Source organism: Cuculus canorus, chromosome 11, assembly GCF_017976375.1.
Source record: "Cuculus canorus isolate bCucCan1 chromosome 11, bCucCan1.pri, whole genome shotgun sequence".
In the NCBI taxonomy this organism is placed as follows: Eukaryota; Metazoa; Chordata; class Aves; order Cuculiformes; family Cuculidae; genus Cuculus; species Cuculus canorus.
Genome location: NC_071411.1, coordinates 3246847 through 3264684, shown reverse-complemented (window position 1 = coordinate 3264684; position 17838 = coordinate 3246847). Strand labels below are relative to the sequence as shown.

The 17838-nt window shown below is 42.6% G+C and overlaps 1 protein-coding gene across 1 annotated transcript in view; it reads left to right on the top strand.

Annotated features, from left to right (window-relative positions):
- POC1A (POC1 centriolar protein A) overlaps window positions 1–17838 on the top strand; it is a 37344-nt gene that overhangs the window by 13770 nt on the left and 5736 nt on the right. Inside the window, exons 8-10 of the mRNA XM_054076858.1 lie at window positions 7241–7309; window positions 8399–8497; window positions 16263–16400. Of these exons, the coding sequence (XP_053932833.1) occupies window positions 7241–7309; window positions 8399–8497; window positions 16263–16400 (306 nt within the window). The remainder of the gene's footprint in view (window positions 1–7240; window positions 7310–8398; window positions 8498–16262; window positions 16401–17838) is intronic.

Genomic DNA, 17838 nt, shown 5'->3' with positions numbered 1-17838 from the left:
GCTACGTGGCATTAAACATCTGTTGACTTTGAAGGGCATGAGAACATGTCAGAGCTGCACAAAGCTGTGCCAGCAGAGGGAGAGCAGGGATGTGTTGCAGGCAGCAAGTCATTGATTTTAGATTGGCATTTCTAAGTATTAGAAGTATTTAAGTATTAAAGGGAAATACAAGTGCTCTATTCTTCCCTTCTATTGCTTTTTAAACAAGCTTTCAGGAGTTAAAAAGCTGCTGAAGATTCAATCATAAGGTGCCAGTATAAGTTAGCTGTAGCCCTTGCTCCCTGGTGAAGGAAAACGCAAGCATGTCTTGCTCTGTGTACTGATAGAGGAGTTTTTCAAAGGTCAGTGACTGAGAATCCTTGTGACTCCCTGTCAGAGAGATTCTGCATGAAGAAATCCCTTGTTGCCGTTGCCATCTCTGTCCCCTTTGCTTTTCTCCTTGCTTCCCTTTCCCTTTCTCTCCTTTCTGTTGTCCACCCCTATTCCATAGTTTCTAGGAGTCTGCCCTTTTTCTATCTAAATGCTTTTCTTGTCTTTAGTGTTAGAGGTGCGAGTTCTTTTAATCGTTTCCCACTCCATCCCTACTTGAGGACAATGCTCAGCTCTGTCCTGTACCTGTTGGTTTGCCAGTGTGCAGTGCCTGCGCTGATGCCTTTTCCCCTTTCCACACCATCTTTTGGGTATCTCTTTTGCTTGTAGAAAGACAACAAACATCCATGGCTTTCACAGCTTGCTTTTCCTTTCCCCCAGCTCTTGCCTCTTTCCAAGTTTTGGATTTTCCTGCCTGATGCTGCATCCTCTACCACATTGTGAAAGAAGTGTGTATAACTGTCACCTGTCTTGCCCCTTGTATTTTTTTCCTGCCTGTCATCATCTCTGGATTCAGCTTTCTCCTGCTATGTATCCTACTATTGTCTTTCACATTTTCTTAGGAGCTTGAATAGCTCTTCATAGCTGTGGGTTTCTTTGCTGCAAGTTTGTCCTTGATCCTGAGATATAGGCACTGTGCTTTCACCTTACCAAAAGGGCTGTTAATTTGAATTGCTCTTCACTGAAATCTCTTCGCTGCTTTATATGCTGCTGAAACCAAGTGATAGGTGAAAGACTCATCACATCAGCATCTTGTCTCAGGCCCTCTGGGTTCTTTGGTACTCAAATGCATTTATCAGGTTTCCTACTTGCTTGTGGAGTTTTTTGTCTTGATCACTTATTCTTTGCATCTTTTGCTCCTCTGTCATTTCAATGTCCATCTGTCCAAGTATGACTCGCCCTCTTCTCCTGTGCCACAAAGCAATTGAAAGCATTGTAAACAGTGGCAGTGACTGCTTGGTTTATTATTTCTTTTATGCCTTGAACTGATAATCCCATCCTAGAATCCCAGCGTGCTTGTGGCTGCCTCTGATTTGCTTGTCAGTCCTCATCACCACTTGTATCTCTTTTCTCTTTGGACTGGTTAATCTATTCCAGGGGAGTCTGACTGAATGTACTGGCTCATATCTTTGCACTTCTACATCTCCTTTTGTGGTCAGTGGAAGAGGAAGCTGTCCTCCAATTCAGCTGTTTGCATCCTCTAGATGTGCCTTGTTCCAACTCTTGGCACCTCCTTTACTCTCTTATCTGGCTCTTCTCTACTATCCATTAGTTTCTCCCAGGACTTAAAGGAAGAAGAAAAAAAACCCAAGAATCTGCTGGCATACTTGACCTCACTTGTCTTTCCAGCTACCTTCCTCTCTGCCTCTCTTTTCGTTGTGCAGACTGTGCATCATTAAACTACTCTCCTGTGGTTTATTCCTGGACCCTGTCCAGCCTGGCTCTTGTTTCTTTTGTTAGGCTGGAGCCAAGATGTTAGCTCTGTTCCTAGCTGAAGCTCGCAGGTCTGGCCAATCTTGACTTGAATTGGCGGCTGGTGTTGGCCCTGCTGTTCTTGAAGCTGTGTACCTTCTGTCCTCCAGCAGTTCTGTGGGGGAGGAGATGTTCAAACGGGCCATTTCTGTGACTGTACACTTATTATTTATAGATGGTACACATTCATCTATCTGCAAGCAGGTATGACTGTTTGCTCCAGGCGTATTTCTGTTTCTCCAAACTAAACTCTTGGCCTTTCTCTTAAGTATTTATTTCAGAGAGATCTATTTTTAATGCCACCTTTGAAAGCTTTGTGTTCAGGGGTGCTGTTCCTGTTGTCTCTTGTCATCCCTGTGTCAATTATTACTGATGCTGTTAGCATCCTGCCAGTCACTCATTTAGCGTTGTACTCTGTGTCCTGGGTCGGATCCCATCTCTGTAGGTGATGAATGCATTAAAGCTGTTTCTGAATAGCTCTAAACATCTTTTTGTAAGGCCATACTTAATGTTTTGAGTAAGCTGATCAACTTTTGGTTTGCTGGAGCAGAAGGGCCTTGTGATCGTTAGCTTCCTTCTGTAGAAAGCGGGAAAACAAGGAGAAAGTATGATCTCTTCTCTCTGGGGCATAGTCTGCACATAAATTAGATCGTCTACCATGCTGTGCTTCACCCTTCTTACCTATGTATGCAGCTAGAAGTGGGATGTCACCTGGAATTCCAGCTGGCATGGCTATCTGACCTTGCCAGAACGCTGCTGCAAAGAACTAGGTTTGATCCTGTGATCATTTATCCCGTATGGCTGCTTCTTTTTTTTGTTTCCCATTTTTTTTGCCACATGCGGTGTGTGAGCAATTTGTCCTTTTCAAGACTCCCTGGGGCTTATCTCTACTCTGCCTCTGGTACTCCTCTTTCACTAGTAGAGATGAGTTGAATATTGATTAGTGGCAATGTTCTTCCCACTTAATGTTTCCAGTAGATGACTTTTTGCTCTCTTCTCTACTTTCCCTCAAACTTTCTCCCAGTATAACCTAAACTGTTACTGTGATTTCAGACTTTGCCATGCACAACAGCTTAGCGATCCTCGTGTTGTTGGTCTGCTGAGGACTAAATAGAAACGTTCCTTACCTCTGACTTGGTGTATCTCAATTGTCCAACCCCTTCTTTTTGCAGCTTGCTGTTCAATCTAAGCTGCAGGATTGTGGGGACCGGTGCTAGCAGCTTGTGTGAAGCACATAGCGCAGTGAGGATGCAGAACTGGAACTTCTGAACCCTCAGGAAATACTGATAGAAGGGCATTTGTATCTTGCTACAGGAAGAAGAATAAAATGGTCTTTTAGAAGGCTGCTGCATCTCACATGTTCTCATTGCATGGGAAATAACCTTAAAATTCTCCCTTCAGCTTGTATAGAGGAATATGCAATTACTGCTTTTTGACACTTCTAATGCAAGAAATAAAACTTTCTTCAGATTTTTTTTTTCTTTAAACTTGAATTCTTCAGTCTCTGACCAGGTGCTGCACCAGAAACTGTTGGATCTCTGCTGCGTTCACCTGGAACAGATGGGTGTCAGGCTGTCTCTGATCAGTAGCGTGTGTAGCTTCTTATTTTTTGTTTTGTGTGTTTGTTAAATAACGTGAGTACTTGGCAAACTCTTATTTGTATGTTGCTATAGCAAACCTGTGATATCCAGGAAGAGTTCTGCTAAGTGCATGCAGCAAAAATACTTTTCACTTAATTTATGTCAACAAAGCTGTAGAGGATGTTGTGTCTATAGACTTGTTTGTTCCACTTCTTTCGATTTATAAAGGCACATTCAGTCTTTGATATCAGTTTCTATTTTGGGAGGAATATGTTCTGTTGAACTTTTTTTTTCTTCCACCCCTTCAGAATGCCCTGACTTTGGAGTCGGTTCACTGCCTGTTTTGATGTGATTTGTATTGTGCTAAATTTTGTCTAAATACATTGAAATATTTAGACTGGTAAAAATAACTTTGTGAAACATTGCTCCCCTCCAGTACTCCTCACTTGTGCTTGTTCCTGAACATTTTGTCTTAAGCAATGTCTTGAATGTTTTTGAACCCTGACTGGTTTATTACAGTCAGAACGCAGCTTCTTAGTCCTCAGCTCTGTTATCTTTGAGCAGTATTCACCACTGTGCAGCTTCCTGACCATGTACTTGTTCCTGTCCTTTTTTATTGCTTATTTATCTTGTACGTTTGCATTTTTTTTTTAGAGAGTCTCTGCTCCTGGCAGTGTGGCCAGAGAGCTGAACTGGTGGGGAAGGTGGGTGAGATTAAAAGCAGAAGCACTGTCTGTCTCAGCTGATTGATGGCAGTATCTTTGGTTTGAAATATCTGCATCGTTTAATGCTGTATTAGTTGAACAAGCTCAGTCCCGCTAGTGACTGTGCATATATTTCGTAATTGCTGCTAGATCAATTCTGGCAAGATCTCTCAAGTGACACATTGCTGTTAGAAGGCCTCAAAACCTTTTGAAATTATTGCAGGTGAAATGATAGTATGGAAACACCTTAATGTGTTTTTAAGGAATGAGTGGGTTTTACCATTTTTTTTACCATTTAAGTGGGAGCGACCACATTAAGACTAGTTTTGCTGGCGTAACCTTGTGCCAGCATATTTGAAAGCACCCAGGTCTGTGGGACACAGGTTGCAGCGAGCGGTGGGTGTTTAATCCCAAATACAGTCTTTGGATATTTCTCTACCTTCAGGATTTATAATGACGAGTTCACCCTTACAAAGGAGAGAAAGAAGGGAAACCAGAAGCAAACTGGATGTGAGATTTCCGTATGATGCCCTTTGGGAAGGTGGGAATTCTTAACAGAGTAGTCCATCCTCGCAACTCAATATAGGATGGGGAGAAGCTTCTTGGCTTCTGAGATAGAGGATCTTACTTGAAAGAGGATAACTCTACTTTTGTCTGGAGGTGTATGTTTGCGTGATGGAGTTTTGTAGCGGTGGTTGTGGCTTTTCTGATTGTGTTTTTCAGCCTGTCAGTAGCTCAGCTTGCTTTCCCAGCAGGCTTAGCCATAGGCTGCCTCTACCCATTCCAGCATGGGCAAAAGCTCAGGCGCTTTGTGAAGTCTGCAAAGTAGTGTGTTCGGCAGCTGACATAAAACTTCACTGCCTGGCTCCTCAGCTGTTTATTCTAAGTAGAACAGCTTGTCTGTTGTGCCTGTGCTCGAACGCACGTAATGATTTCCCAGCTCTGTTTAACTGCATCTTGCAACGCCTGCCTCATCCTTCCCATGTGCTTTCTGAAAGGTTGAAAACGTATTAAAATAGATGCTTGGTGTGAAATGCATGCATTTACTCAAGCAGTGCCGGAGCAGTCAGCACCATTTAAAGTCTTTCAGAACTGACTGTTGATTTAACAGCGAAGCTTCTCCAAAATGCAAGTGCCTGTGTTGTATGAAGATGAACCTGGATGCATTAACTCTGGCATCTCTTCTGTAAAACTACAAAGAGAATAACAGTTTAAGCCATACTTCCGTTATTCAGTTTAGAAACCTGACAGCTCTCACAAACCTGCATAGATCATTAGGCTGTAGGTTAAAAATGGCAAACCATGGTGGTATAAGGAGTGCCTGCCTGCTGCTTGCATTCTTCTGCGCTGCTGCAGGTGCTTGCTTGGTTTGAAGCCTCTGTCATTGCTTGGCCACGTGTTCATGCTGAAGGAGATAGAAAGCAGTGGTTCTGTTTTGTTTCTGATGCCTTTGGATGTACCTCCTGTGTTGGCTTTTTCCTGCTAGTTGGTATCCAGAGAGAATAGCTGCCTCCTGCCAAACTCTGGACAGTACTACAGACCACAGTACATCAAAGCTAATGTACCAATGCTTATGCTGCTCTGTCTGCCGTTCAGCAACCTGTAGCCTTGGCTTTTTCTTCCTCCTGTGCTGAAAACTTTGTGAGCTTCTTGACTGCCAAGTCTCAGATAAAATGAGTAGTTGAATTCTGCTCTGAATGCTGCATCTTCTGCGTTCAGTTATTCTGCTTGAGCAGACTTCAGTGCTTCTAACCTTAGCCAAATTAATTAACTCAGATGGGTTGCTTTGGTTGATGTCTGGTCAAGCACGTTCATAGAATCATCGAGGTTGGAAAAGACTGAGATCAGCAAGTCAAACCATCAGCCTGTCCCCGCGGTGCCTACTAAATCATGTCCCAAAGTGTCTTGTCTCGTCTATGTGCTTTTTGAACCCCTCCAGGGACAGAGATTCCACTGCTTCCCTGGGAAAGCCTCTTCCAGTGCTTCACCACTCTTTTGCTAAAGAAATTTTCTGAATGTTCTCAAATTATGTTGTGGTGAAGTAAGCAAGAGCTTTAAGCCTTGGGTCTTATGCAGTGAGTACTTTGTATGGAATATCCTAGAAATATACAGTAGAGCATGTGATGACTGTAAAAAAACACAAACAAATAAATCCAGTCAACCAAACTGTTCCCCACCTTTTTCTTTGTGATAGAACTGATTCTTTCACTTCTTGCCTGTAGCCCTACCTATTGGCTGTTTTGTTATCATTTATCATCGGGACAGCTATGTATTTTAATAGAAAGGCTGTTGGGAAAGGATCTGGAGAGAAGATGCTGTTGTCGTGGTGAATCTGGTGCTCGCAGTGGTCCATGAAATTTGCTGTCTTGTGGTGTCAGTGTCTTGAAGATTCTGGGTGGTGTTTGACACCGGTCCCTGGAGTTCCATGATTATGTGAAAATCTTGGCTTAGTGCATTTTCCTTTCATGGTTCTAGTGTTTGTGCTGTGAGGAGGAGCTTGGAAAATGTAGATTCTGAGGGCTTGATGATTGAAGCCTGAAAGGTCCTCTAATGTGTTTTTAAAAAACTTTTTTATTTTTTTTAATGGGGCATGGTTTATGATTTGTGAATGCTTAGAATTTTCAGTAGTGGGGGTATTTTACATCTAACAGTCTTTCTCGGTATGGCTTTTGATTCTGCTCTATGTGTATCTGTGTGTTTAAACCTCCTTTTCTGCTTTAAGCCTTTCCATCAGGTGGCTGAAGGCTGCTTTTAACAGAACTCGAGTTTCACAGCTTTTCATAAATGAACTGGAGTTTTAGGAATTTCTAAGAGAGAATGACTGAAAGGGAATAAAGAAATGCTCGTAAAAACTTGGTTTGTTTCTGTCTTGATACTATGGATATTGAAAAGTGGGTACCTTAAACAGGGGGTGCAAAAGAGGGAAATGGTGAGTGCCAGTGCTCAGAGCATGTTCATTGTAGCCCCCTTACCTGCCAGGTAAGAGCCTTTTCAATTTTGCCTTTAGAGTGTTAATTGTCAAATGAGAAATATCTCATAAAGCTGTAGTGAATGGAGCTTTATAAAACTTTTTCTTTCAGAGTTTTTCAACCTGTCTTTTAAATCCCTTGGCAGGGCCCGGCTACCTGTGTAGCGTTTTCAAGAACTGGAGACTTATTTGCCTCTGGAGGTTCTGATGAGCAGGTATCTGACTAGTTTTAATATCATAGTTTTGTGCCCTGTTGTTATTGCTTATTTGGCATTTTACTGCTTTCAAAGAGAAAACAAATATTAAGAACAGTGAGAGATATTAAACATAGGATTTTCTTACTGAGGACGCACTTTAGCAGGATTATCTGGGGAAGAGTATGTACAACAGAGGAAATGTTACCCTGTATATAGCTCGTGTTATGTGCCTTTCTGAGGCATCTGCTGTTGGGGAATAAGTTAGATGAGTGTACAAATAACAGTGCTGAGATACCTCGAATATCACAGGCTGTGCTGATGGATTGTCTCCTGATATGTCGCTGGCTGGTTCTGAGACATACATGTAAGGACAAGGCAAGCAGGCACGGGTGGGTCCCCCGAATACTCTTCCAGCCTCCACTGGTCTACAGTGCTCTGTATTTCATATTCCTCAATACTCACTTCGTCCCATGGATCTGTCCTCTCGGTCTTATTCGAAATGCTGTGGCTAAGCCATCTCCAGTGACTGAGAGCAGATGAGTCTGGACGTGAGTAGAGGCTGCAGGTGGCTCTGCTCATGGCAGCCTGGGGTAAAGCTGGGCTGATGCTGCAGTTGCACAGCTTTTTGGGTTAGAGCTGGACTTACCTCTCCTGGCCTTGAGGGGTGCACTAGAATTGAGAGCCTGGGTGTCTCATACTGCTCGTAAAGGGATTTTGTGGATGAAGCACTAGGGACAGAAGGGGAAATCTCTTCCTCTTCTTTCTGCTTCTGAGTTATAATCCAGAAGGACATTTCTTTAACAACAGCTGGGTTTTGTTTTCTGTTGTCAGTGGGGGAAAGCAAAAACGTACCTCTTATGTCTGGACCATGCCGCTTGTTGGGTTCTCTACACAATATATGGTTTCCTCCTCAATAGTATACAATTGAAAACAGTCCGAGGCTTGTGGCTCATGGCAGTTTCATGAGCTGCTGCATTTTAACTGTATTTTATAGATTTGCCTATATTTGTGCTGACTGTTCTCTGATGTGTAGACAAAATTGACCTTTAAGCAAATGTAGATGGAAAATGTTAAGAGATAATTTAGCCACTTGCCTTTCTTCTGCAGGTGATGGTGTGGAAGACCAACTTTGATGCAGCAGATTATGATGATGTACTGAAAACACAGAAGTCTGGCACTAATGTGGATGGGCCCCAGCCCGCTCTGGTACGTCAGCACACAGAGAGTTCCTTTCCAGTATGCTTTCTGCATCTTGAAAGCATGTGGCACAGTTGAAAGATAGAGCCATGTTTCCTTGGTATTTATTTTAGCTGCAGGATGTCTGGTTTTAACTGATCTCATGTTGTTTGTTTTGTTCAACCGTACTTACTTTATAGGAAAATTATATATAATGGTTTTAAAAGGGAAATAAATTTAGTGCATATATACGCATTTTTGTATTAACAGCCTGTGTTTAGGAATGTGTGGTAGGCTTGGATGATAGTCCACAAAAAAAGCATGGATGTAACATCTGAAGCCAGTTTTACCAGCTGGTATGGATCCTTTAGGCTGCTGTCAGGCCTAAAAATAGATATTGTTCATGATATCTTTTCACTGACAATCAGCAAAGACAAAATGAATCTCTGCATAGACTACACACGTGAGAAATAGGTCATGTATTCTGCTGGAGCTTCTTTCCTAAATAGTTGGAGACATCCATTTATATTCATTCCCTGAACCCTGTGTTAAGAGAGAATCTGAATTCTGATAGTAACTGGTGGATAAATCCACCAACCGAGTGATTTGATACGATGCACTGATGGAAGTGTAGTACTGATGCTGGGTGTCCCAGCTGTTACGAGAGTAACCCTTTAAACTTACTGCCCATATGAGTTATTTTTGCACATGGTGATGTTTCACTTAAACTTCCATATTTTTTTTGTCAGTCTTTGGATGGTTTTGATACATTTAGATATACCTACAGGATTTTGAAATATGTTGTTACGGTGACTCTCTTCTGGTATATCTTAAAATCATAGAATGGTTTTAGTTGGAAAAGACCTCTAAGATTGAGTCCAGCCATGGATCCAGCCGTGCTAAGTCCACCACTGGACCATGTCCCCAAGTACAACATCTACTCAACACCTGTGGGGATGGTGACTCAACCACCTCCCTGGGCAACATCTTGTTCAACATGAGCTGTAACCTAAAAAGCTGTTCTGAACCAGGGGGTCTGTGCGCGTGTGGCATTGCCTCAGTTGGAAGATAAACTTCACCTGTTGTTCTGTGTCAGTGGCTTTGATCTTATTAACTTTGCTGGGCTACTAAATCTATGTTCTCTCTTAAAAACAGTAGTGTTTTTATTTAATGTGACTTCAATCCATAGCTGGAGGTGTTGAATTAGCTGTAGTATTTTGTGATGGATAAGATTTGAGTTTGCAGCTCTAAATCTCTTGCCTTATGTGGAGCGCTCTGTAAAGAAAGCACACAAAGCCAGAGGATGTTGGCACTAGGTGAGTGGGAGAGGATGGTAGGAAGCAGTCACAGAAGGAAGGAGGAGGTGAAAGTCTTTATTGATCCTCAGCTGGTTTTGGCTAGAACTGATTTCTTCCTTTTCCTCCTCTCCTGTGTTCTAATTCTAAAGTTATGCAGGCTATGAAACCGGCAGTCCAGTGACCTCTTTGCTTACTGGCCTCTTGAACCCGAACTAGCGTTGAACTCTATCTGCTTTAATTCATGTCATTCATAGCAGTCTGCTCTTTTCTTTCAAGTGAATTTCATTTTTGTTTTGGAAATGTGTTGTACTGGGCTCCTTAAGAGCACTGTCACTGCTACAACTTACCGCAAGACTTAAATGTCACTATATATTCAGTTCCTTCTTGCTTTGAGCAAAACATTTGCATTTTAATAACAAAGTACGTATTTTGTTTAGTTGAGATCAATTATTTTTCTCATCAAAATCAGGCTTGAAACTGCCACGTGTGACTCTTGAGCAGTGAGGACCTAATAGAAAGCCAGAACAAGAGTTATACATTTTGTGTGGGATAAATGTGGACTCTTGTGCTTGTCCTGGGGTCAGTAACTGTGAGCGTAAGGGTGAGCTCCTTGGAAGTTAAAGGGTGCTCAGTTGCAGAGCCACCAAGGGTGTAAGCTGAGGGCATGGCAGACTTGACAAAGTGAAGCTTGGGAAGAGCAGTGCTGCCACAGAAAGGACTTTTAAACGAGTAAGTAGCCTTTGACTCTTCAAATGTGTCTTTGGGTTAAGACACGCATTTAGGCCTTTTTCTACACTGCTGGGTTTAACATTTTCTCCCCGTGTTGGACTATGCTTATTTCTACAGTGGCAATTTTCTCCAAATCTTTCTGCTGATGGGATTGGAGACTAACACCAAAAGACGTGATCTGGTCATAAAGCCTATAACTGAACGTCCCAAGCTGACTCTACCTCTCCTTTGCAGGTTGTGTTTGACCTTGGGTGCCTCCTGTGCTCAGCCCGTGATCCCTGTGCTGACTGCAGCAGTTCATTCTGTCAGCCACTCGTTCCTTGTGTAAATAAATTCCTCCTGAGTTACTCATAGGCCAGATGTGCCTTTTTTGACCTTTTGGCTTCCAAATTGGTAACTGTCTCTAATTTTGGCAGCCCTTAGTACTTATGAATACTTTTGTACATTCTTTCTTTGTTTTTTTTAACTTGCTGCGCAATCCCCTCCTGGGAAGCAGTTTCAGAGCTGCAGCTCTTTGCAATTGGATGTGAATGTGTGTTGTCATTTGCACCTCCTCCAAGCCCTTCTATTTATTTACTTTTAAGAGTTGTAAGGGAAGAATCCTGTATTCAACAGCGGGGGACCCAGCCTTCAGGATAAATGTGGTCTGCAAAATTGTTTCCTGATCTGCTTGTCACCTTGTTTTAATGAGGATGCATTTCCACTCCAGTCTGGTACATGGTTGTCTTCCTCTTGGAATAGGCAGGTAGATTACTTGCTTAAAAGAACAGCAGTGTGATGAATGCTCAGGATGTTTCCAGTGCTTTACCTTAGGCAGTGCCTGAAGAGGCTGTGCTTGTAAGCCTTGAGAACCAGAAGGATGTAAATTTATCACTCACATCGTTCTTTTTGCAAAGAGCTCCTGTGATGTCTTGCGCTCGTCTTGCTGGTAACCAGAGGTTTAGAGCAGCATGAACTCTAGCCTCCAAGAGACAGCAAACTCGTAGTTAACTGAGCTGTTGTGGTGAGCAAGGCTGGCTAGTGAGAATGTCTGCTTGATCTCTCCCTGCCTGGTTCAGCATCCTCAGGCTCTGGGGAAAATAATCATTCTTCCCTAGGAGATTGATTCTAGCCAACGTGGGCTGGAAAAAGCACATTGCCCGTTCATTTATAAGCACATGTTCTTCTTAACGAGAGAGATACAAACTTGGTCTTACTTAGTGTGTTCACAGGCCTATCCGAACTCCTTCACCCTGGTCCAGATAACCTCCTTCACTTAAATTATACAAACCTCCCTCCATCTGCCTGCCATTGCCAGTGGTTCCCTTAAGCTTTGGCCCAAGAGTGTCTTGGGATTTACAGGGGTGTGAGATGCACTTATTAACCCCATTTCTTCTCAGGGTTATCACAGACTTAATATTTATTGGTCTTTGGCAAAACACGACCATTACTGTAGAGGTGCCAAGTTTTAATGTTTTAACATGGTATTTTTAGTAGCTCCAACAGGGAGAAAGGCTCTGTCTCAATTATTTCTGGCCTCTTGCTTATCTAACCCGACTGACCTTTTGGTGTGAAGCAAAAATGCAAACAAAAATGAAAAGGAAGTAATGTTTTCACCTCCCTTCCTTTTTTCTCCGCCACCCTCCCAAATCCCTTTCTGTTATCACAACTGGCATCCTGAGTAAGAAGTGAGAAGGGCTGAATGGTCCTATAAATTGTTTCACAGAGCTAATTAAACTTGTATTCTAATCCCAGTTGTTATGCTGATTTGGACAATAGATGTTGGAGTAATGTAAGTCTTGAAGGTTGATTACTCCAGACATTTCAGTGCTGCCGATGCTTTTCCAGTTGGGAGAAAAGTGCTTGTGCTTGGAGAGCTGGGTTCAGTCAATGATATTTTGTATTTGGCAGGGAGAAATGAAGTTACCTCTCTGTTTTCTCCGAGTCCTCCAGCCTGGCAGGTGTGCTCTGTCTGGCCTTCCCGTGGAGCTTACCTTGAAGCTAATGTGCTTCCAGTGGATGTCACTGTTGCTCTCTGCGAATGCATTTAAAACATCACTATACCTGTGGTGAAAATGATTCCTTGAAATAGAAGACTTTTAATGGTATTTCTGTCTCACTTGGATTAGAAGAATTGGGCTCTCAATAAACAGTGTACCCCACATCTGGGAATTTTCTACTCCTCTTGTTTCTAGGGAAATTTTTGCAGCTAAGATAGTGAGTTTAGACGCACTTCTTGAATTTTAATACATTTTATTGAATTGAATACATTGGATGTATGTATTGCTTCATGGGAATGCCATCTTTCTAGATACTTGAAAATTAATTCTTAATGGCATAATATTCTCTTTAAAACCGAAAAAATCCAAACAGCAGATATACAGTGGAAATTAGTTTAAAGAAACTTAAAGGTAGAGTTGAGCCTACCCTCCTCACACCACTCAGCTCTTCCTTTCCAGTGGAGACGGTTGAAGAGAAAGGAAAATAAATATTTCCTTTAGACAGAATTCTAAGAATCCAACTTTTTATTAGTAGGCGTAAAGTTAGGTAGGTAGTTATACTGTCAATATTTCTTCTAAATATCATTCAGAAGGCAAAATGGTATTTTTTTAATTGTCTCTTGCAGTGTTACTACAGATGTGCGTGCGTTGGGTAGCTCAGGCTTGCCCCCCACCCGCTGATCCGCACTCTTAATAGCTGTCTAGAATGCTGTTTAGCCAGAATAGTTTTCATAAGAGGCTCGGTAAGAGACCTCTGGAATGAAGGCTGATTAATTTTCCCCTTCCCCCAAGTAGTTGTGCTGTGCTGTCTTTAAGTGGTTGCTATAAATAAATCACTTCTGTTTTCCCTTTGTCACTGAGCTGCATTGTATTCTGAAACCGCTCATCTATTCTTCCTTTAATGTTCAGCTGCTTCTCGCTACACTCCTGGTGCTTAATAAACAGATGTTGTAATAAGATATTTAATGGCAAATGTGTTTGTTCGGTTGTGCTGAATAACTGGCACGCTTGAACTCTGACTGTGACAGTTCAAAGCTCTGCAGTGGTGTCATTGTTCCTGCTGCCTGTCCCCAGGCTGCAGCGGGGACCTCACCTTGTAGGTGAGTCAGGTGGGAGGGAGCACAGGAGCCTCTGATAGTGATGTTCATCAGGACTGAGACTGTCACGAAGTCGATGCATATTTCAGGGCTCTTTCTATGTTTTTACAGGTTTTAGAAATCTGTTAGAATTTAAATCACCAGTTGCTGGTTCACCTCACTGACAGGCTGAGAGAGCTGGGGTTGTTCAGCCTGGAGAAGAGAAGGCTCTGGGGAGACCTTAGAGCAGCCTTCCATCAGCCGATCCTTTGCTCTTGTCCTGCTGCCGTTCTGTACATCGCAGGCGGCGTTTACAACTTGCAGTGTTTCTGTGTGTGTCTGGTTGAGGGTTTGCAGGCATTTTTGTGAGCTTGTGCTGGGCGTGCCTGTGTTGGGCAAATCCAGGTTTAACCCTTGTTGAATTCTTCTTTGAGAAGCCTAGTTGGACGGATCCCAGACTTCACATTGCAGCTTGATGTGATGAGTAGGTGGGATGAGTAAGAAGCCAGGGAGAACTGGCTTCAGTTTCTCTGCCTGGCTGTTTTTGGGCAGTGTTCAAAGTGCTGTCTGTAGGTGTGGGTGTTGGGTACTTGTTTTTTTGCACCTGCTGGGGCAGGGCAGATTAGGTAGGATGTACGTGTTCCTACAAGTGGATATTCAGAGACCACAGTCAGTTGAAAGCCTCCCTTGTGGAAGTCACGCGCCATGGCGCAGTAACGTAGCTTTTATTTGCTGTCCCTACTTTAGATAGGTGAACTAACTCAGAACTTCTTTGCAAGGGTGGTGCCCAGAAAAGTCATGGAAACCACCTCCCTGGAGGTGTTCAAGGCCAGGTTGCATGGGGCTTTGAGCAATGTGATGCAGAGGAAGGTGTCCCTGCCCGGGGCAGGAGGGTTGGAACTGGATGATCTTTAAGGTCCCTTCCAACCCAGCCCATTCTATGATTCTGCCCTCTTGATGATGGGGGTTTGTGAGGAATGTTTCAAGCAGCTGTGGTGGTTGAAGTGGGGTGGTATGCCATACTGCCATGCTTGTATTTATAAACATAGATATGCTTCTGTTCTTGGGAGTGTTGCCACTGTTCCGGAATATCTTCAGGAGCCAGCACAGGCTTCATGGAGGAGGCTTGCTTGGCTTTTCGTGGAGGTGGTACGGAGCGTGTGAGCTGATCAGCAGAAGGTAACATCAACGACAATCATCTGCTGCTGTCTCTGGCTTCAGTGTGATACGATGAGGGACCTTCAGACCAGTAAAACACCAGCTGTGGGAACGTATATGCAGTATTGCCCTTGCTAATATGCCAGACTCCTAAACTCTGGGGACTGTAGCAAAGAAAATATCATCTCCGAGTTCGACCCAACAGCTTTTTCTAAAAAGCTGTCAGACATATGCCAGAGAGGGAGAGAATATGTTGGTACAGTCATTTTTCTGCTCCTGTGAGTCAGCTGGTTCTAATGGGTTTTGAAGTGGATAGCTCATCATCACTTGGGGTTTTTAAGTGCAGGTTGTATGCAGTGTTAGCTCACTCACATTCCTGCTGTGCCATGATTGACTGGCCTAAAGTTACATCATCAAAATAGCATAGGCAGCCTTAAAATAAGAGAAAATATGCTTTTTGATGCTAATTACCCATTGAAAAGCAGTACTTTGGGGTTTTTTGGTTTTGCTTTTAAATTGAAATGGCAAATAGCAGCCTTGTAAGGCTGGCTTTATCAGCTCTTGGTAAGAAGATAATTCAGTTGGAGGGGGAAGAATTAGATTAGACGTTAGGAAGAAATTCTTCATGATGAGGGTGGTGAGGCACTGACCTATGGAGCTTTGGATTCAAATCTTGCCCGTTAGTGTAAATTGAGAATCTTAAGTCTGCAATTGCTTGATCAGTTGGCTATCTTGTTGGGTTAGATAAACTCTGAACTTCTTTTACTGGCAGCAATGCAGATAAATAGCGCAAACAGCATTTGTTCTAGAAGAAAGATACCACTTGAAAGAGAAGGACAGGAGAATAAGTTCTCTAGTAAAGATCTATTTGTGCTTTTAAGAGTTAATTTATTCTGAATGACATATTCAAGCCTACATAACTGAAACAGTTGAAAATGGAACTTCAAAGTAAACTTGTTCTTAACCTCATTGAGGAAGGAAAACAGGTTCAAGATATCAACAAAATTAAAACATCTAAATCAAAACTGTCTGCTTTAGTGCAGACTGGAATGTCTTGCTCTGCTGAACTTAACTACAGTACAGCCTCCTTGCCTTCTAACAACTACCAGACATGGAGAGAGGCTTTTACTGCCCTGCTGGGGTAAAATAATTGGACTTCTGTGAGGGTTGCTTGCTTTAATTCTTATAATCTGGATGCAGTACTTCCATGTGGCTCCAGTGAGTCTTCCTTTACCTGTGCAGTCTCTGCCCACCTGAACGTGCTCTTTGCGTGTGCAACACTTGAACCTTGCAGGATTGCTTCAAGTTTACTACCTGTGATTTGCCTTTTGTGATGAAGGTTTAAAGACAAACACGCCCCAACAACAACAAAACCCCTCCACAGCTTTTCCTTTTCCAGTTGTGGCAAGAACAAACAATTCCTCTTTTCTTTTGCCCACTTTTAACAGCATAGACTATCTAAACATAGTGTTCTTTCCTCTTTACCCTCCATGAAACAGCAATCCTTCTCCAGTTGTTTGCATTGCAGTAGCAGTTTGTCTGTTTATTTTTCTAGCAATCAGAAATGGATTGTGGTGTTCACGTGAAGAAAACAAAAACTCAGGATCCTGGTAGGAACCACGTGCAGCAGGAGGAGGCTGTTTTGGCAAATACCTTGGAACACATTATGGGACAGCTGGATGTTCTGACTCAGGTATAGTTTACTCTTTAATTTTGCAGTGAAGAAAGGTACCTGTAACTGGAAGAATTGGGAATATTTTGCAATAGTTTCATAGAATAAAAGCTAGTTCAAAACCTCAGCTTTCTAGTAGGTTTTTTTATAGATCTGTCTTCGTCCGCTTATCAGCTTATTTCTATCAGTTCCCTCACTTGACTTCCAGCTTAGGCCCTGCTTTTTTCCTAAACCCTTTATGCTGCAGTGTAGCAGAGCTCTACTTGAGCCAACTCTGGTACCTTGTGCTATTAGCCAAGGTTTATCTAAGGTGATGCCTAAAGGAACGATTGGCAGTAGCGCTCTGTTTTGGTGAGTAATCTCTGTCTCTCTTCCCTCCTCCATTATACTGCAGTCTAGAGGTAAACTCTGTTCAGATCCCGCTCCTTTCCCCCATCCAACTTTCACCTACACAGTCCAATTTCTGCAGTTTTCTCCTCCCATCAACAAGTCTGGGCTTTCTGTGCCTCATCTCTGAAAGATGCTTTTCACCCACAGCCGGCAAACAACTAATCCCTTGCTAAAGCATTAACATACAGTTCTTCCTCGGTCACTAAGCAATGCTTGAACAGTACCAACTGTAACTTGTGATCATCACAGTATGTTTTTACCTAACGAGAATTTTGGGGATAGAGTTGGTTTTTGTTTAAATAGCTGCTCATTGCCCCTGTGAAGAAATACCCTTTCTGATCATTGTCTGGGGCTGAATTTCATGATGTATTTTTGAGGGATGTGAGAAGCAGGGAGAAAGCGTGGGATAGTAAACATTGGTGATCTCCTGTAGATGAGACCATGGTCGTAGGATGGAAAAATCTGTGTGGGAGAGTTTTTCTGTGAGATTGAGTAGTGTTTCTGAAGAAGAACAAGCAGATCTTGAATACTTGGTACTGAACATACAAATTCCTAGTCCGAGTTTGCTCTCCGCTCCTGGGAAGTATGTGTCCAAAAGTGTAAGCTGACGGGTTGGGGAGCCCATCAGAGGATTGAAGTATGGCTGATTTAGGAATTAAAAAACATTGCAGGACTACAGAGAGGCTAAAATAGCGTAAGATGAAACCCTAAAGGTATTTAAGGTTGTTTGGCAGAAATGCAAGATAGGGCTTTTTCTGTGATCTCTAAAATGCTGAACACTGAGGGGGGTGGAAATCATTTGGCCCTTGTGCTTGTGAGTAAAATGCAGCCCAGTGTATACACAAAACATTTCATTATTGTTCTTACGTCTCTGTAGTTATCTTGGAATGTGATCGCTATCTTTCCTTACATAGATCAGATCCACACTTCTGATGATGGATGTATTTCAACTTCATAGGTGTTTAGAGGAGGCAAATATTGCAGTAAACAGTATGTGTGGGATTTAAACTAGATATAAGCAATATCACTCTTGAAGATATTGTGTAACCGTAGAAAATTTCAAACGTTT